Raw genomic sequence first — 20,326 nt, 5'->3', positions numbered from 1 at the left:
AAATACTTGGACAGCTTTTGCATTCTTCATCCTGAAAATGAAAGCAAATGTATTCTGTTAATTATTATTAAATGATATGAGGGGAAGAGCAAACTTCTGTTTGCTAATGAGCATGAATTACACATCCATGCACACATGGGAGAAGGACAGGACCATCCTCTTTGTGTGACCAGGGCAAACAGAAGGTTATTTATTCATCTGTGATGCTCTCTGCTCCTAGAAGCAGTGCCATGGATTGCACTGCATAAAAAGAGTTGTAAAGTGCCCCAGACCTTAATGTTCATTCATTTTTCTCTCCTTAACTCTGCCCTAGATTTTTCTAGCGACTTCTGGTGCCAGAAATGGACACAGAGATTCTGACCTGCATGGACTCTGTTGGTCAATGCAGATCGGATGTAAGCTGACCTATTTCTGTCACGCTTTTGGAAGGTGCTAGGAGGTTATGCTGCTTCAGCCAGGAGTGCAGAGGGAACAGATCTGCCTTCAGTGCCAAGGACCTGACATCAGCACTGTATACGTTTCAGGGGGTTTCATTTAGACCAGCTCTTCCAAAGAAAAGGGGTCTTTTCTTGTTTTCACTGTACATGGATGTAAATAACAGTGTGAAGTGAAGGGCTGGCTGGGATTAGGTCCTTCCTAGCCATTATCAGCTATGGCTCTGCTATATTTGGGGCAGAGGGTTTTGTTTTGGTTCACAAGATGTGGGGACAGTTTGGACTGCAGTGCCTCAAACCCTTGTAACCCCAGCTTCTGATCTGATGTTGAGCAGCTTGGGAGCCTGATGGAGGGTTTTTTCCCCCCCGGAATGCTTTACACTCTTGATTTTTGCTCCATTTTTTCATGTTGCTGTGAAATTTAATCGTGTTTTCTAGCCCTTTAGGCCTCACAAAGTCCAGCAGCTGCATTCTCATCTGGCTTGAAAGCTTATCCACATACTTCTGAACCCAAACAGGGATCGGGCCTGAGAGCCTCTCTGATTAAATGAAGTAAACCAAGCCCAAGAGACTGCTTGAGAAGCCCTTTCCACTATGCAGAAGGGAGATTGCCCGTGATAAAACACATCAGGGCAGACAAATGCATTTAGAAAAACCTCCCCTTGAGCCTTACAGGTGAACCAGCACTGTAGGACACACAAGCCCAGCTTTGCACGTGCGTTAATACCGGGTTTATTTTAATGCTCAGAGATTTAAATCAGCTGCAGCACGATTCTAGTGCACACTGCAGTGCCTCTTGCAAGGAGAGCATGTCTTAGCATACAGACAACAGTGATTTGCTGCAGTAGAGAGAAGCTAAGAAAAAACCCTGTATTCCCTCCGGTCTGGTTCTATCTGTTTAGCTTGTCTAACATAGAAACCATGATGCTAATCTGTCTATTTATCCCTCCTAACAGTGCAGCCGTGTTGCTATTATGGTACTTAATCCTTCAGCATAATTCACATAGTTGTCAGATAACAAGGCAGAATGGCCAGGTGGTAGCAGTGCATCTATTTGCTATGGACTCTCTTAGAATACACAAGTTAAATTATTCCTCTTCATTGCTCCCTGCTGCTGATAGCATCCCCCCCATGCTCTTGGTGGTATCTTTAGCAGTTTTAAATGCATGTGTCTGCACCCAGGAGACAGGGTGGTACAGGTAATGTGGTTTGGGAGGAGGGAAACTGAGGAATGGACACGAATACTTACCAAGCCTGTGTCAGGCACTGACATGAACCTGGTTTTGGCCTGTGCTGTAATTCAGGATGTGTTTCTGCCAGCGACCCAGGAGAGATGAGACAGCAACTCCACTTACACGTGGTCTCTCCTCTCCCCATCAGGTGTGGTTCAGCAACCGGAGAGCGAGGTGGCGCAAACAGGCAGGAGCAAACCAGCTTGCAGCTTTCAATCACCTGCTGCCAGGGGGCTTCCCACCCACAGGAATGCCGACTCTGCCCCCCTACCAGCTGCCAGATTCCACCTACCCAACCACCACCATTTCCCAAGGTGAGTACCCCTTCACCTGCACCACTCTCTTCTTGCTCTGTGTGTTATCCCTTCTCTTCCTGATTCATGACATACCATTGAGGCTCTTGTATTATTGGGGTGGTTTGCCTTTAGTTGGGGAGGCCAGGTTTTTCCTCAAGTCAATGGAAACTCCACAGTCTTCTCTTTCTCATGCTCTTTTCTGCTGTATCAATGTGTGTTGGGACTGCAGTTGTTCTGCTCAGCTTTGAAATGGAGAGCACATCAGTGCAAAGTGAGCATCATATAGGCAATTCCTTGTTCTGGCTAAAACTCCATACTGGGGTTCAGTGGAAGCAGTGTTCCCAGTTCCAGTTGGCTTTGGCCTTGGCCTTTAAAAAGGAATTATGGCCTCAGTCTGGGGGAAAATTAAGAGCTAATTGAGGTATTTCATCCCAGGTTTGCCCATTTTGCACTGTAAGTAAACTGTTGCACGGTAACGCTTGTGTTCGCATGGAACACAGGTGATGGCTGAGATCAGGACAGCCAAACCATTGATCTACACTTTGCACTGTAGCACCCCACGCCTGTTTACCTCTAAACACTCTCCCCACAGATGGGGGAAGCACTGTCCACAGACCCCAGCCCCTGCCACCATCAACCATGCACCAGGGAGGGCTTGCTGCAGCCGCCGCTGCTGACACCGGCTCTGCCTACGGGGCCCGACACAGCTTCTCCAGCTACTCAGACAGCTTCATGAATGCTGCTGCTCCTGCCAACCACATGAATCCTGTTAGCAATGGCCTCTCTCCACAGGTATGTGACCCGCTTCCATTCTCTTGCTTTGGCTGACAGTGTTTGGCTGGTCCAGATCCTCTGAGAGCAGGGCAAGCTTCAGGCTATCACAGTGTGTTACAGTTAACAAGGGAGTTATTGTTGTTGTCACGAATTCTTGGAGGCAGCCTAGTTAAAGCAATTAGTGAATTTGTTTATCAGCAGTATCTCTGTCCTGAGCTCGGCACTGTACTGCCAGAGCATTTGTATCCTGTTAGTTCCTGCATTCAGATGAGAGAGAACATTATAGTTGGAAACATCAGGGCCTGGAGCATCGCTGTTCATCTTCTCAGCCCTCCAAAACCATCTCAGTGCAGGTGTGGGCCCTTCAGTCGTGGATGTCAGCCTAGTGACAGCATGCTTGACTTCTCTAGTTACTTTTTGCAGGCTCTCTTTAGAAGTAGTCCATGATTTGTGGGTTACTGATCCAGAGATTAGCTGAAGCCAGCTTGTCCAAGCCTGGTTGGAACATGGGAAGCCCTTACTTTAGGCTGTGGATCTGAGCTTCCTCAAAACACAGGAATGTACATTTGGGATTTTGTTTGGAGAAATTAATTGTCAAGTAAACAATGCTGCTAATGCTTTCCACGAGGTCAGTGGGAGAGGTATAGGTAAGCTTTAAAGGAGGAAAGATGTATTTCCCATGTGTCTCTGTAAAAGAATTGGAGCATTCGAAGTTTACCAGGTAACAGCCACAGCCTCCCCATGTAATACACCCCTGATTTTAAAATCCCTGCCTGAGCTCAGAATAAAGCAGCACCCGTGATCTGACTCAGGGTTCGATGCTCCAAGCCTCAGCCCAGCTGCCTTCCAAAGGGCCCAGGTTTGATCAGACTGTTGCCAGTTGTGTGCTGCATGTGACAGAGGAGCAACCTCAGCAGTGTATGGAGGTTAAAGGCATCATCAACCAGTCTAGAGAGAGCAGAGCTACGTGTGTGTTAGAGGAGTGGACTCGTGTTCCCAGCTGGTGAGCTCCACTGAAGTCAGCGGAGGTGCCACCTGAGAATACAGCCCTCTGTCACTGTCCTGGGACAAGAATTCACATTTTCTGTCCCTTCATTAGATAAAACCTTTAACCTTTTCAGTTTCCTTGGTGTAATCTGTTTCCCAACTGCACACTTGCTTTAAGGCACGTATGGTACACTGCAAATTAACAGCGAGGACTTGTGTCTGTGTGGTGCTGCCATCCTGGGGAGGGGAGCAAGGATGGTTTATTTTTGCTCTCAGGCACTTGTGAAATACAGAGACATGGAAAGGGCACTGTAGGAGTTCTTTCAGAGTGGCCAGTGATACTATTTAAGACAGGAAGTGCAAAATAATTTGAAACTACGGGGAGGAATTAGGGAGGCATCTGAGATGAAAAGGCTACAACTGTTTAGAGAGGAGCCCAGTAATGGGGACACTGGTGAGGTATATAGATTTTGAGGTCCAATAGCTTCTGATCTCTGGAGTGTGAAAACAAATGTTGAGTGTCGATGGAAAGAGGGAAATTTTGCAGCTTCTCTGAGATGGTATCAAACCCTCACTTCAAGCTTGGAATGGTGATAAGAGAGAAAATGTAAAAGTGTGACTGGCATGAGGCTGAATATTGCCTCAACCAGTGTGATTTGGGCGGGAAATAGGGAGACATCTTTCTGACAAGGGATTTCTAACAGCACTGGGCTTGGGAGATGAGCCTATAGGATGGAATTCAAAGGCAGACTGTAGGTTAGATGGTCCAGGGCACATAATTAATTCAGATTATCACAAGTGCAATTTAGCACCACAGAATAAGTTAAGGATGAGATCCACGTGATAAACTGCACGAGCACTAGACATAGGCAAGTCCATCCTGCAATTTCCATTTCTGTAGCTTCCTCATCTCCTTACTAGTCCTGCTCACTAAATCAGAAGCTCATTGAAATGACCAGACCGATGCTTTTTCTATGCTTATCCCTATCCCAAATTACCCTGCCCCCAGGCTCAGGCTAGGGGAAGATAGAGTCCTGAGCCAATAAGCCCTTTGTATGGGAAAGAGAGGATACATTATCTGGCAGTCCTGAAGAAAAGAGAGCTTTGCACCCCCAAGAAGGGGAGATTCCCATTTTCCTAATGCTTTTAATCATGTGAGGGCCAAGCTATCAGCATACAAATTCTTCTATTTCTTTTGTGCCTCAAAAGGCTAACCCAGGTTATTTTATGACTGCTTTATATTTACTTATCTTCCTGCCTTTTGAAGCCCTCTGCTGTTCCTAGTGGAAGGATGCAAGAAATACTCCCAATGGCATGAATGAGAACGTGCAGAGGTGTCCTCTTTTGTGTACTGGGGTGGGTGAGAGTTTTGTGAGGTCTCAATATGGGATCCTCGGTGGAACTTGGGTGTAAATGAGCTCTTCCATGGCATTACAGGTAAAACCCATTGCACCTCAACTCCTTCATCCTCCTGTCCGGCTATCTGTGGTATCTGGTTGCTGTCCACAGGGGTAAATATTGACTGTAGGGAAGGAAGGGAGTTCAGGAGATAGATAGAAAAAAATAAAATAGGGAACTTGAAATGATGGCAGTTTATCTGAGCTGCAAACAGACAGTTCTCTGGTTTCATCCCTTAGCAGCAGCAGCAGGAGGGAGATTTCCTTGCAGTTTAGACGGGGAGGTGGGGGGCAGCCTGGCCCAGAGCTCCCAGCATTTGCTGCTGCTCAGCACGCTATCCAGTTACCCTGGGATTGGGTGTCCCAGACGGGCTCGGGGCTGGCAGCTGAAATTCTAGAGGAAAAGCATGGCATTCCCATTCTCCCCACAGAGGAAAGGGGATTACACTCGGGCTCTGCGGGCTCGCTCCCCCCACGCACATGCATTTCAGGCCTCCCCCCTCCTGACAGAGGGAGCAGGCACTGCTGCAAGTTACCCAGGCTTCACATGGGAAATGGGCATGTTGTTTCTCCCTTGTTTTCCAGCCTGTGGCACGCAGAGCTTTGTGCTTGTCCAGCTCAGGGGCTGGGTCCCCAAAGCATTTCCCATGCCGTTTCCCCCATTCTGCCTCTATTCCAGACCTGAGACTGGTGAAGAGTGAGAGGTCAGCAGGGAAACATTTTGTCTTCAGCTACTTCATCCCATGCTGAGGGTTTTTGTGATGCTTTATACAAGAACACTGACTTGGTTGTGCAAAGGGCAGTCCTATGTGATTAAACCACTACCCAGCATGGTCTCTCAGGTCATCCCTCTTCCTAGACTTTAGGGAGAAACCTCAAGGTAACCCAACTTCATCCCATGCTGATGTTTTTTGTGATGCTTCATACAAGAACACTGACTTGGTTGTGCAAAGGGCAGTCCCACGTGATTAAACCACTACCCAGCATGGTCTCTCAGGTCATACTCCTTCCTAAACTTTAGGGAGATACCTCAAGGTAACCCGAGCAGTGATTTGTGATGGTTTCATGCTGGGACAGCCTTTGTAGGAGAGAGGGTTTGCTCCAAGTGTTGCCCCTTTGAGAAAGTGAACTTTACCAGCTGGCCAGCTGCAGCCAGATGAGTCACCTTGCATCTGTCAGGATGCTCTCAGACCCCACAGCAGTCACGGATAATCAGAAAGCAGCTCAGAACCAGGGAGCAAGACCACGCAGCAGTGAGGTCCCCGCCGCTCCCCAAAGGTCGTGTGGGTTCCCAGCAGCTGTCACAGATTCAGCTGGGCTGACTCAGTGGCCCACAACTGCTTCCAGGCTGGCATTAATGCCCGTGCCAAAACATAGCAAGGATACAGAGACCCAAAACAATATGCAGAATGAGTAACCAGTTAGCAGTCACACAGACTGTGATTTCTGGCCCTGGAGCTTCTGTCTCATCATTTCTCACAAGAGTGGGTTGTAAACCAAGTGTGTGCATGGTGGGTGAGGTTTCATAAATACATTGTAAATATTTCCAGCTCATTTTTATGCCACAGAGGAATCATTTCCCTTTTATTTGAGACTACCTATCGACTAGAACAAAGTCAGGGACCAAGACATCCTTAGTCAGGTCTTGCTGGTGGTGAGAACAAACTGCTCTGTCTGTTTTGAAGTTCAGACCTGTGTTAGCCAAGTATTGCCCCTGACTCTGGCTGGGGTAAATGTGTATGACACATAGCTCAGTCCAATGGTAAACTCAGCATTAAGCCCAGTTACATCCTAAGCAGAAATGTGCCTGCTGCAGTGGGGGCTGATGTGGGAGGAAATTAAGTGAATTAAGTGGTATATTACAAGTCAAAGTAAAGAGGAAAGTGAGACACACATTTGACTGCACATCTGCCTTTAGTGATGATGGGAAATTCTCTGGCTGCTTTCCAGACAGGAAAGAAATTGGATCATATTGTATTCAGGGCCACTTTCATCCCTAGTGCACCTCTTCTGCCCTTTCAAATGTTTTCATGTTTTTTAGGATGATTTTGTCCACTGCTTCAGCTCTTAAATTTTCTGCTGTCCTTTTAGATCCAGGCCTGTATCTTACACGTGTCTGATCATTCACTGTAGCCTATTGTGGGCTTGCAAAGGGTTATTCAGAAGCCAAAGAGCATTAGCTTGTTGCAGGTGCCCCCTGCTTAGCTGGAGAACATATTGGGGTGTTGTTTAGAGTCAGGTGTTTCCCATATTTTCCTGTTATTTCTGAAACCTTTGAATCTTTTAACAAATTCATGGGATCACCCAGATATCAGGACAGTTCCAGAAACATGAAGACCCAAGAGAAATGTGTTCACCATCTCATATTTGTTGCTTTAATTTTCTGAGGGCTTTTGGTAGCTTTTTTTTTTGCTCTGTAGGCAAATTAAATCCCAGTGTGATGGTAGTAGCTGAAGGCTGAAGTCAGATTTTACAATTCCTGGTTTATCCTGGTTTCTTGGTAGCATTCCTGGAGGGACACCTGAGGCCACAGGTCAGGCTGTGCTCACAAATTTACACTCTTAAACTCAGGGACCTTCTTAGTTTATACAATCATAGCACACTTGTTTTTCCTGACATCATCCCAGGGCCCCAGTCCCTTCCACTGTCACAGAATCACAGGGGTTGGAAGGGGCCTCGAGAGATCATCAGGTCCAACCCACATTGGGTAACGTTTTCCTGAGCCTCACCGGGGTGGGATTAGAGAGCATCTGAATCCCTGTCAGGAGCACACTGATCCTGGCAGAAGCATGAGAAGAGCCAGCTGAGCCCTTTTTTTTTTAATTTTTAAACATTTTTTGGATGTATTTTTTATTTGGAAACCTGGCAGTTGGGAAGAGCACAACGTTAGCTGGTGAGAGGAGAGCAGGCATCGTGGTGTCTGGCTCCAGCAAGACAGTGCTTCTTCCTTCAGTGACATGGATCCCTTCTGTCTGGCTCCTTTTTTTTTTTATTCTTCCTCCTTTTTTTCCCCTTTTTTTCCTTTTTTTTTTCTGTTGGAGACACTGTGCCTATAATAAGCATTCAAAATGAGTCTTGCTGGGCCAGGAGAAGGGGAGGGAAAGAAAGAGGGGGGGGGGAGGAGAGGGTGAGATTTGGTGGAGGGGGGGTTGGGGAGGAGGGGGTTTAAATAGCAAAGAATTAGAAAAAAAAAAAATCTGATGCAAATCACTAGTAGAGAGAAAATTATGTGCAATTACCCAAGCGATACTGGGCAGCCGTGCCCACCCCAACCAACAAGATCTCATTAACAAGCAGAAAATAAGATTGAAATGGTGTGTAAAAGAGCTGAAAAATGAATTTGAATGCTGCATTTGTCCACAATTACCCCCTCGTTCACACATATTTTATTGCAATTTTTTTATTATTCTTAATCTTTCCATCCCTCAAAGCAGATTGGGAACATCCTGGCATTACAGTTGCTGAGGGAGGAAGCATTAAGGATTCCCCGTTTCCCTGAAAGGAGACCCTTCTCTAGCTTGAATTTTAAAGGGTTGGGTTTGGAAGGATCAGGATTCATTTCTCCAGCTTATCTTAGTGGAGGAACATGTTCTTCTAATATTCTTTAACCTCTGAGGCTCTTGGGTGCCACCCCACACGAGGGTTTTGCTTTAACCTTCCCTCCTGGGTTCTCCTACCTCCCTTTCCCATCTCTCCTTCTCAATACCCTCCTTTTCCACTCCATATTTTTCCCCATGTGGTCTCTACCCTCTTCCTCCCCACCCTGCCTCCTCTGCATTCCTCCAGCAGCCCCATCTCTCTAGAGGGCCATGATTCCCTCAACCCAAGTGCCTGCCCTTCAGAAAGTGCCTGCCATCCCTTTCCCGAGCTGCAATTATTCCTCACCCCCTGTTTCTCCCTCCCCATGACCTTGCAGCAGATTGCACACAGGATTTTTGGAGAATGAGGTGAACACATGCTAAAATCCATGTCCTTTTTTACCAGGGGGGATAGATTGGGGGGGGGGGGCATGAGAGCTCCAGGTTTCTCCCTGGGAGAGAAACTGGCTCTGCTGAGACTGCGTTGGCGTTTTCCCTTGCTCAGTGTCAAATGCAGCCCCATCTCTGTCAACTTTTAACCTTCTTATCCCAGGAAAGCTGGTAGTTTTTCCACTAAAACTTCTTACTCTTTTTTTTTTTCCCCCTTAAATTTAAGGAAACAAAGCCCATCTGCTCTTGTCAGTTAGACGCCTCTGCTCTCAGCACCGGGAAGAGGGGAGAAGGGAGCATTTTTCTCATGTGAAAGTGGATATGTATTTATTTGCCTGATTCCTCATGACTCAGTTGCTGTGAGAGAAGGAGCAGGGTGGGAAGGGGGGAAATTCATATCTGAGGAGCTAAAATGCTGTCTGGAAATCTTGAGGTTCCCTAAGTTTCTTCGATTGATTTGGATGCTCAGGTCTCATTGAAAACTGATTAGAAACAAATAAAGCAACATCTTATTACCTTAACTCTAATCTTCCAAATGGCCCTGATTGCCTTTATTCCTAGGTGTTGTTCTCTGTGTTACTGAGATATTAAAATGTTAGGAAGGCTGGAGGATTTCAGAGCAAACAGTTGGTTCCCTAGTCTTGAATTCAACAAGGGCTTTGTCGTTCCCTTCGGTGGTGCCAGAATCAGCCCCTGTGCCACTGATTTGTAAGCTCAGGCATTGGGAGTTGACAAATTGGGGAGAAAGGGTAATGTGGAGTAAATAGGAGGAGAAATACAGGAAGGGGAAAAAGAACTGAGGAAAATGACAAGCAGGAAGAAGAAATGCAGGGTGGTGTGAAAGTGTCTGATAAGCCCCCAGACCTCCAAGCTGAGACCACGTATTTAAGACCCCCAGGGCTAAGACATGGAAATCAGTACCCCAGAACCTTTAAATATCCCTTCCCACCCAGATCCCACCACCCACTCATGGGGTGGTGGGAGCAAAGCTGAATCCAGGTGGGTGGAACAGGCATCCCAGGGGCTGTAATTCCTGCTGAAATCCAGAACAGTCTGAAACACCTTTCCTCTGCGTCCCGTCCCCTCCACACCAGGGAGGGTAAGAGGGATTTGGCCAGAAGACACAGACTTGGAGAATTCAACTGCAGGATTTGCCCTGCTTTGTGATTAATAAGGGAACTCGAGACAAGGCAGGCAGGGCAGATAGAGAAAATGAGAGATTAGCAATTAATACAGCATCCAGCCTGGTGACAGGCATTTCTGAGCGACCTCTGGCACTGAGGCGAGGGTTTCACCGCGCGGCTCAAAGAGCTGCAATAGCCCAGGGACTGGCGAGCTGGTGCTGAGCTGGGAGAGGAACCAGGGGATTGTGCTGGGGAAAGGCAGCCCAGGAATGAGGGACACAAGGCAGAGGGGCAGCTTAAAAGGGAGGAATGCAATAAAAGGCATAATTAGGATTGAGAGGCAGAAGCATGCGTGCGTGCTCTTGCACGCCTGCGTGCACGTTGTGTGTGTGCACACCAGCGTGTGTGCCTGTGTGGTGTGTGTGCCTGTTAAAATCCAGCAACAGTGGAACAGCTGTGCTCCAGCTGTGTCCTGGCTGTGAAAAGCCATCTCTGATAGGAAAAATCTACAGCAACATACTTTGCAGTGGATCAGGCTTTAACCCCAACCTGCTCCCCCCCCCCCCCCCGCCTTTTTCCACAAAAAGGGGCTGTGGAAAGTTTATGAACTTCAGTAGGTGTGATAAAACAGCAGAGCTGCCTTGCTGGGAGAGGAGGTGGGACAGTGTGCTGCAGGTCTACATGGGTCCATCACCGTCCTCAAGCCTGCCCCAGCTCAGGAAACACTATGCTGAAGGTGGCCAGAGGATTGTGCGTTGCTCACATCGTTCCACGTTAGGGGGATGTGCCGTGACCTCCAGCTTTCCCAGAGCTGATGAATGTATTTTGAAAAGGATCATTATTCAGTCTGGTTTATTTTTCATTTGCTTCACCATCTACATGTGCTAATGACGCAGGGAGTTTGCCTCTGCTCCCATCCCAAAGCCAGCCAGCTGCTGGGATCAATGACGGATGGGTTACAGCATCTTGGAGCCAAGGTTGCAAGCAGGATGCTTGGGGCTGAGAGGACAGGGAAGATTTTGGGAGCTGTATCTGCTTCTGGAGCATCCTGGAGGGCTGCTCTGATGAGCTGTTAGGTCCTGAAGCATCAGGAGGGGTTTAGAGGGGGAGACATACCCTAAAGGGATGCTGTGCTGGTCTTTTGTGTGAGATGGAAGGGAGTTTGAGTATTGCATCAGCTTGCAGAGCGTTCATCTTGCCAGCACTCTCGATGCTCTGTGTGCTGAGGGGAGAGCAGTATGTGGCTGTGCAATATGTGCTTTAGCAGTTTGGGGTTCCAGGGCTGTGCAGGGGCTTCGTAGCGTACGTGGAGTGTGGGAACTGCAGAGGAGAAGAGATATAGCTGTGTGTGCAACAGATCAATAACGGGGGGCTGTTAGGTTGTGGGGTGCATGCCATGAGGGGGGTTTCCACCTCAAGCAGTGGTGGGTGTGAGGAAAGATGCCTTGGGTGCAGCAAGGCCTCCTGCTGCAAGATGCTGCTTCTCCCCTCCATCAGACAGGCGTGCACGGGATCAATTTACAGCGGGGGCTGGAGATCAGAAATCCTGGCGGGGTCTGGGGTGTGTGAGTGGTAAACTGATCAAAGGTGCAGAGGGTCTTAGCTGGCTGCAGTAAGCTGGAGTCAGCCCTTAAGCCTATCCAGTTTGGAGATGAGGGGGATCTTATTTCAGGGAATAAGTACCTGAAAGGGAATCTTGAGCCATGTAGGGGAAAGGGTGGGGAGGGAAAGGTTATCTTGCCAAGCAGATAGAGGAAAAAATCGCAAGAACTGGTTGGATTGAAGGGGAAGAGGCAAGGCTGACACTGAGGGGTTGTTTTGGGGTAGGAATTCACCCCCCAAGCCAGTGCAGAGCTGAAACAGGGATGTCTGAGTGGCCCTTGCAGGTGGGAGCTCTGACCGTGTCTCTTCCTTCAGTGCAAAGCTTGGTCTGGGACCCATGACTGCCCAGGGCCAAGCCTGAGCTGAGACAAGCCCCATGGGGAGCTCATGTGTCAGTTTGGGGTAAATATCTGTACCCCACACCTCCCTCCAGCTGCCCTTTGGGGGATGATGCCCTCGACAGGGAAACAGGGAAGAGAGAAAGCGAAGGCTGCTGTTGTCTGTCTTTCCCCTGAGATCCAGAGCAGCGGAGAGCCCCTCACAGCCTCCTCTCTCTCTCTGTCTCTCTCTCTCTCTCTCTCCCAGCTTTTCTTCTCCCTCTCCCTTCCCTTCTTCCTCCCTCTCCTCTCTCCTTCCATTTGATGTGGAGGAGAGCTGTCTGCCACTCGCGCGTCTGTACCGAGAAGGGATCAGAAGTTTCAGCGAGCGCTCGGCGCCTCTCCTTTGATCCATGTCCTGAGGCCTGCTTGACAGCGAAAAAAAGCATGGAGACAAAACGACTCAGTCAAAGTGATTCCTGACAACTGTCTCCCTGAGATAAGGAAGCTCTCTGTGTCTTGGGTTTTTTTTTTTCTCTCCTTTTTTTAATACCGCCTCTCCGTTTCCATAAGAAGCAGAGTCACTTTAAACCAGAAGAGCCAGCCAACAGCCAAGCTGCACAGCCAACAGCTGAGCAGAGAGCGCCTGCCTGAGCTTTATCATCTTTCCAGTCTCTCTCTCCATTCCTTTTCCCCCATATTTTTAAGAAAACCCCACCTTCTTCCCGTTTTTCTTCCCCTCCGTGCTGCCTTACCCTGATGCTGCGTCTAATTATGCGGTTGTGGAGAAAGCCCGGTGCATTTGCAGGTGGCTGGGACATAATTCACCTCAATCCCAACCACAGGGAAATGCCTTCCTTCCCTGTGAGAGGCTGGAGGGGAGAGAGAAAGCCCTGTACATTATCTGACAATACCCAATCCTTTTAGGGATCGGCAGCAGGTCTCATTAATAGCAAGGCATTATGCACTGCTGGCCACTTAAGTGGTCCTTAGAGCTGTTCCCCTGCTGCTGAGCCCCAGATTTTTTATTATTGTTTTATTTTTCTTGCCTAGTTCGTGTCACTTACGCAGAGATGTGTCCCCCCCTTTCCCTTCTTGCCTCTGGGTTGCTTGCAGGAATGAGTTTGCAAGGGCTTAGCGACACTAATCCTCACTGGAGGATGTAGGACTTGGCATGTGTGTTGGCACAGAGGGGAGCAGGATATACACCTTGGAAAGGGACTGCTTGCAGCTGGGTTGTCATGGGGGTCCCCAAACACAGGGGCTCCCTCCAGGACAAATTCAGTGCTGAAGGGACAGGGAGGTGACCTCATAGACAGTGATGCTGAGGGCAAGCTGGCTTGGACATGCAAGACAGGACCACTTCAGGTGAGGAACTGGGGGGAAGCAGATGTGGCACAGCTCACTGTGCTCCTGTGCTTCCCCATATACCAGAAAGCTGGAGGGGACCTGGGGTTCACCTGATGTGACAAAGCTTAGCTTGAGTGTGGGCCCAGAAAGGGGGATGTGGTTTAGTGATCCCTGGCAGGATGTGGGGCTAGCCCTGTGCTCTGGCTGGCTCAGGTGATGGGCAGCAGAGTTTGTCCCAGCGATGCACATCCTCTTTGCCAGGGAGTTCCTCTTCCCCCCCCCAGCTCCCAGTAATTAGACTATTGTTATAACGTCTCCTCCCAAGTCAAACTCCATTAGCATGCAGGATGGGGGGTGGAGGGGAGCGAAGGGGGGACACATGGAGGGGAGAGATTCCCTTCCCCCCCAGAACTGCGCTGTGCTGTGCTGATAAACAGTAAATATCGGGGAACAGGATTTCCACATTATCTGAGCACGGCAGAAAATCAAAATTTCAGTCTAAATCCGAGGAGACGAAGCTCATAAGCTCCTCCAGCTGATACAGACGCCGAGCCCAGCCAGCAAGGCTCAGGAGGCACAAAATAACATGGTTTTCATTTAAAAAAAGGGGGAAAAAATACAAAAAAAAAGAAGAAAGAAAAGAGAGAAAGAAGAATGAATGAGAGGGGGGGAAAGCAAGAAATATTTGGGGGCTGAGTAGGAGAAGAGGTGGTGTAAAAGCAGAGCATTGTCTGATGTTGCAGCCCTTTTCTGCTGAGGAAATAAATACCCCTGTGTGTTGGGGAGGGGGTTGGCCACTGCCCATCCAATGAACTTTCCAATCGGCAGCTCTGGCTCGGCAGAGTGGTGCTTGGGGATCGACCTGTAGGACACGAACAGCTGCTGGAGGATGATGGCAAACCTTTAATTAGCGATTAGAGTGTGCGCTGAGCACAAATCCAGCCCTGAATTAGGAGCCACATGGGGTCTCCCCGACCCTAAAAGCCAACGCCAGATTCAGCAGCTCTGTTGGGAGTGGGGGTCCGCCAGCTCTAATGAAGCTCTGGGCCACGCGTGCTGCTAATAGCACCTCTGCGCCCTGCTCTGGCCCAGCAGACAGGGCAGGAGCCACCCTGAGTGGGCACCGACTCCTGCCATGAGACACAGATGCTGCAGCGAGGAGGAGGAGATGCTGAGGGAGCCTGGGAGCTGCTTTCTGAGGGGGTACAGGGCTCCCTAAAAATGAGCAGTGCTGAGAGCAGGTGAGTGATGCAGGAGAGCTGAGTTGGAGGTGGTCACGGGTACTGCAGTGAAACAGGGATGTGGTTCTGCCTGCTTCTAAAGGAATTTCCCCCCTCAGTTTGTGGTGCAGTTTCATGGTGCTTTCTGCTCTCCTAGGAAGCAAGGTGGTTTCAGCACCAGGTAGGGCTGAGACTTCTGGGGCGTTCAGTTTAGCTACTTGCTTTGTCCCAGACATTTTTGCATCCTTGGCTGGATCCATGCTCTGTTCCCTGATCCTGCCTGTGTGTGAGACTCCATAAAGGCACTGCTCCAGGTTTGTAGCCCAAGGGAATGCTGTTTCTGTACAGCACCAGAGACTCTGAGCTCTCCTGGGGACTCTTAGTCATTGCTGCTTGGGGCAATAGAGAAGAGAAAGCAGGGACCAGTTGCAGAACTGTGGTTTCTGTAGCAGCCCCTTCTGTCTTCCTGCCTCCTCACTAGGCCACAGGCTCATTATAGCTCACAAAGCAAATGAATTCCCCAATCTGAGCTCTCAGTCTCTGTCCAGCTCCCATTAATGTCCAGCCCCTTTCCCTACCTCATTTCTATGCCCATCTATTAAGTGGTATCTTTGACATGAAGAATCCTAGTGTGTAGGTTCCAGCTCCAGCAGGTTTCTAGTATAAACTCTGTCCACACCATATAGATGGAGGGGCTGTAGGTGGAACTGAACCCCTAATATTTGGCTTTCTTGCAGGCAAGGCTTAAGGCTTTCAGTAAGTTCAATGCTTAAATGACTTCTGCTGCTAAGGAAAGGAGAGGGGTTTATTTCAGATGAGGAAGAAGCAGGTGTAACAGATGCTTGTTGAAAACATTGGTGTCTTTTGGACTGGGAAACTGTCTTGTACTTGTTAAGTATGGGAACTTAATGGGATGCTGGAGTAGGATGTCCCAACCCCTTTGCACTGCTGGCTCAGATCTTGTTCTCTCTTCAGTACTGGGGCAGGTGGAGAGGGCTGGTTTTCAGGAAGTTTTCATCCTTTCCCCTCTCACAGGCATTTACACAGACACCTCAGAAGTCCTAAAACTGAAAATCTAGAAGTCAGAACTAATGGCATCTTTCTGGTCACTTCATCTGCATCTGAGGTCAATGCTATGAGAGTGGCTGAGCCATTTTACGTCAGCTTAGAATCTGTTGAAGCATTTTAAGGAGCAAGCACCCTATATCTCTTTACAAATTAAGATCTTAATCCTGTACCTTAAGATTGGTATTTCAAAAATCCCTTGGCATGCATGCAGGGCTTTCTTCTGCTGTTTAGCAGAGCTAGCATTGCCTTAGGTTTCACTGAATGGTTGTCAGCACAGAGTTTTGGCCTCCATTAACTACAGGAAAGGCTGATTTAACACTGAAACATTTGCTGGACCTCTAATCAGCACATAGAGATGCATTAAATACACCTCGCCCAACATAAACCCTGCTCAGGGGATATACAGGAAGAGAGAGGGATATTTAACTCTGAATAACTCCAGTGTCTCTTACTATCCAGCCTCTTTACCTACAGCTCTGAGCCTCAGACAGCTGGCTCTTGTGGCCTGTGGGCCAACCTGCTGTCTGCTCTGGTTTATTCCCATTGCATCCACCTCAAGACACCAGCTCTCTGGCTACATTCTCCCAGCCACACCAGAAGATTGCCAGTCTCCCCATCAGCCCCACCAGCTACCACCTTTTCCTCCTTCCCCCACCATTCATAACCCTGCTCCTCTGTCTCTCCTTGCCTTCTCCCTTTGCTTTATTTCACCTGGGGTCTCAGAGCTGCAGTCCCTGTAAGAGGGTTTCTCAAACCCCTCAAGAGCCCCGGGCTTGTCTGGAGGGCGAGAGGTCAAGCACAAGCAAGTGTTTCCATTTAGTTCCAGATACCAGCCTGACAGGTGGGTGCCTCTTGATTAATTCCCAGCTCCCCTAAATGCTCCAGTCATCATGTGCTGTGGTCCTGCTCAAGCCTAGGCAAAGTTTGTGGGGGGGGAAGAAGAGAATATTGGAATGCATAAGGTTCTCTCTCCATTCAGACCCTTGCAATGGGACAGTGGCCTGGAACGGTTGCAGACCTTCACCTCCAGCACTCATCGTGCTGACAGCACTTTGAAGGAAAGATCTGTGCTTACAAAGTGCAGCCAGAAGCCTCAGTTCTTCCAGCTTGGCTGTTGTGCTGCAGCTTCTGAACTAATTGCATCTTCTTGCTAATCTACGGTGATGCAAATGTCCAGCTGGGGTTGATACGCTCCAGGAAAATAAGGATTTGGGATCAAGGGAGCATCCTCATAAACTGAGCTGGCTCAGGTCTCAGAGGTGGGCTCTGAAGAGGTTTCTGAGCAATGTGTGGTGCAAAGCCTGGTTGCTGCTAAGTGCATCAGTCAGCTTGTGTTGGTTCCTGACCAGTCACAGCTCTGGTAGCATGATTTCAGCGATCTTGAAGGCAGCATAGTCACACTGTGGTGATTCTCCCTTTCAGACCATCATCGTGTAAAGGTAACAGAGAACTTCACCCAGATTCATTCCTCTTTAACATGCTTCTGTTAGGGTCTCAGTCATCTTACATGCTCTGTGTGATGAGTGCAGAGAGGCAGGGATCTTCAGAGAATGGGTCAGAAAAGCTGAATCACTCTCTGTTGATGGCAGGGACTATGGAGGTATTTATTTTGTCTATACTGGGACAAGCCTTTTGCTAGAGCCCAAGCCTGAGGGCTTCTCTTTAGCTCTTTCTCTCATTCCCTCTTTCACCCATGGGTTTATAACTGTCTAGAAATGCTGGAAACCTCACCAGAACATTTCTTCACATATCCACGCTGGAGAAATTCCCATTGTTGGGAGCTGAGGGAATTTCAGAGTAGGTAAATCCCATTTAGCCAGTTAATGCTCCTCAAGGTCCTGCTGAAGGTTTCGGTGGAAGAGCTGAGGAGAGAGAAGGTGGTTTGTGGCAGCAGAGGACTGGAAGTCATGACAGTTGTGCCCAGCTTGGTTGCCTAACCCTGTGAAGCTCCTTTTGGTTTCCTCATCCATGTATCAGAGTGAGTTGTTGTGGGTCTGACATGCAGGAATGCAGAGAGGCTAAAATCACAAAGGGCTACAAAACACCCTCAAGAGCAGGAAAGGACAAATCCAGCATCCTTTAGGTGTTATAACCTCCTGAACAGCAAAGCATCCAGTGGTGCTGTGCTCCTAGAGAAGCAGCAAATGCCTGAGCAGTGGTTTTTTTTTATATAATTTAAAAAAAAAACCCAACTTATTAAAATTTTGCCTGCCTGCATCTCTTGCTTATTCAAACACTGCCAATTTCCGTGGATCTCATATCAGCTCCCAGCATCTCCCAGCCTCAGTGCTTGGGTTATATGGGAAAAGAGAGAGAGAGAGAGAGGGAAGAAAAAAAAAAACTGCAAGCAAAATAAAAGCCACTATCTGACAGAATCTCTCCTGGGGATCTCAGTTATTAAAAAAATAAAGAAAAAAAAGAATCATTTTTCTCCTAGCTGCTGTTTGTTAAATGTGCAGGAGCCATAGGCAAATTTTTGCTAATTTTGTGCATGCTTTTATCATACTGGTGATTCACTGGCAGCTTTATCCTCTGATAAGTGGATTAGTTGTTGAGCTAAACAAAAAGGTGTTTGACAACCAGGAAGCTCTAAAGAACATATTTGTTTTCCAAATAATGGAGCTGTGTTTATTGCTCGGTGCAGTGTGGGGTGTTGTTGTGAATTTCATTACCCGAAAGGAAAGGCCTCAGAGCTTTTTTTTTCCCTTACACAAGGCAGTAGTTCAGTAGGAGCCTCTCCCTCCTATCAGTTGCAGCTTGTATATACATATATTTATATGCTTCTTTTATTTGCTTCAGTCTAGGAGAGTGGCCAGGGAGTGATGCTGATGAGGGAGTGGCTCACGAGCTGTGTTGGCATCAGAGCGTGGCATCTTTTGGTGGCAGGGCCAGGCGTGTTGTGGTTGGACTTATCTTAAAGGTCTCTTCCAACCAAGGTGATTCTACATGCCTGCTTCATTTTGGAGTAAGCATCACAGGTCTGCTCGATGGTTAGCAGAGCCCTGTGGCTCACAATTAGACCTTGACTTGTAGGGCTGGGAGCTAAGCTGAGGGCACAGAGGGATAAGTTGGCCAGGTGGAAAGAGAACAGGGCTAAAATAATGAGCTGAACTTTATTTAAGGCTTTCATTGTAATATCTGAGCATCTCCTTGTCTTGAGTTGCCTTGCTCCTCACAGTACCATGGGGAGGATTGTTACATCCAAAGGAGACACAAGGTTTTTATCCTGCTTAAATATGAGGCAGGAGCCTGAGATTTGTCAGGGCCCATTGCTAGCCCCAAAGAGCTCCTCTGATGAAGTGCTTCCATGGTGCTAATTCCATATTTACATGCAGTTTATGTTTATTTTCAGTCCTTTGGAGTCATCACTTCCCCCTCCCCCCCCCCCACCCCCCAACTCTGATGCCCAAAGCCCTTTGGCCTGTTAGCCAAGTGCTTGGGGAATGTGGGAATTTTTCCTTTGGGGCTGCCCAGAGCTTAGTGACAACCTCAGTGGCTGGGGCTGAGCTCTGCCTAGTGCAGCTCCCATAGCAGACTCCTCATGAGGATCAAGAACTGGGGCTCCCAAGGCCTTTTGCTCTTTCCAGTTCAGGGGATTTCCTTCAGAAAGGTGGTTTGTCTGTCTGGTACTCCTCAGCAGAAGCACTTACCCCATCTCCTCTTCAATCCTCAGGGCTTAGTGTTCATTGCTTCTTGTGGCAAGGAGTCCCACAGGTTGACTCTCCACAGACTGAAACGCCACTTCGTTTGCTTTGGATTTCACCCCTGCTACATTCATTCAAGGGCTTGTTCTGGGGGTCACAGTGAATACCTGCTTGATATTTACCCTCTCTGTGTCATCTGTGGTTTCTTAGGCTGCCATCAAATCCCCCAAGCCTGGGACACCACAAAAGGTGCTGACTGATTCCAGTTCACCAGCAAAGCTGATGGTGCAGTAGCTCTTCCCCCCACCTCTTGCTTGGGCTGTGGCAGCTTTGCAGTGAGGGCCATGGAAGGGATGCTGTGGGTTTGTACCAGTGCATTTTGTGCTTGGGCAAGGGTTGGAGACACCAACTCAGGCTTCTAAATCTCCGTGGGTGCTGCTGAGAGCAGTGGGCAATGCCTCTCCTGTGGAAGCAAAGCATCTTTTTGCATCCTGATGCCAAGCTGTATGTCCTCCCCTGTCCTTTTGAAATACAGACAACCTTGGTGATAAGAAGAACATAATCCCAGTGCTTGAAACAGATAGCTCCATCCCTCCTGAGATTTTTTAGGAGCCCACAGAGATGGAAGGATAGCGAGCCACACCATTCCCATCCCCTCAGCTTTACTCATGCAGTGGCTGGATGTGAATCCAGTAAAGCTGCTTTGCCCCTGGCAAGGGGCTAAAAGCAACGTCCCTTTCCCTGACAGCCGACAGCAGCCCCTGCCTGGGAGGGTGATGTGGAGAGGGGGTGAACGCTGTGCCATGAGGAAGGGGGGAGGGCTGTGCACAGATCTGCAGTCACCAGCAATTGCTCTCTCAGCTCCGGCACAGATGAAACCGGGGGAGGGAGGGAAGAAAGGGGGGAAAACGGC

At 48.5% G+C, this 20,326-nt stretch overlaps 1 protein-coding gene across 3 annotated transcripts in view; it reads left to right on the top strand.

Annotated features, from left to right (window-relative positions):
- The window catches only part of PAX7 (paired box 7), a gene marked incomplete at both ends in the record, with an annotated part of 103,222 nt that overhangs the window by 62,776 nt on the left and 20,120 nt on the right, over positions 1–20,326 (top strand). For all 3 annotated transcript variants that reach the window (XM_084274781.1, XM_084274780.1, XM_084274782.1), the window contains 2 exons: positions 1,815–1,980; positions 2,555–2,754. In XM_084274781.1, the coding sequence (XP_084130907.1) occupies positions 1,815–1,980; positions 2,555–2,754 (366 nt within the window). The remainder of the gene's footprint in view (positions 1–1,814; positions 1,981–2,554; positions 2,755–20,326) is intronic.

This window comes from Gallinula chloropus (genome assembly GCF_964237585.1).
Source record: "Gallinula chloropus genome assembly, chromosome: 23".
In the NCBI taxonomy this organism is placed as follows: Eukaryota; Metazoa; Chordata; class Aves; order Gruiformes; family Rallidae; genus Gallinula; species Gallinula chloropus.
This window is presented reverse-complemented; position numbering and strand designations above follow the sequence as displayed.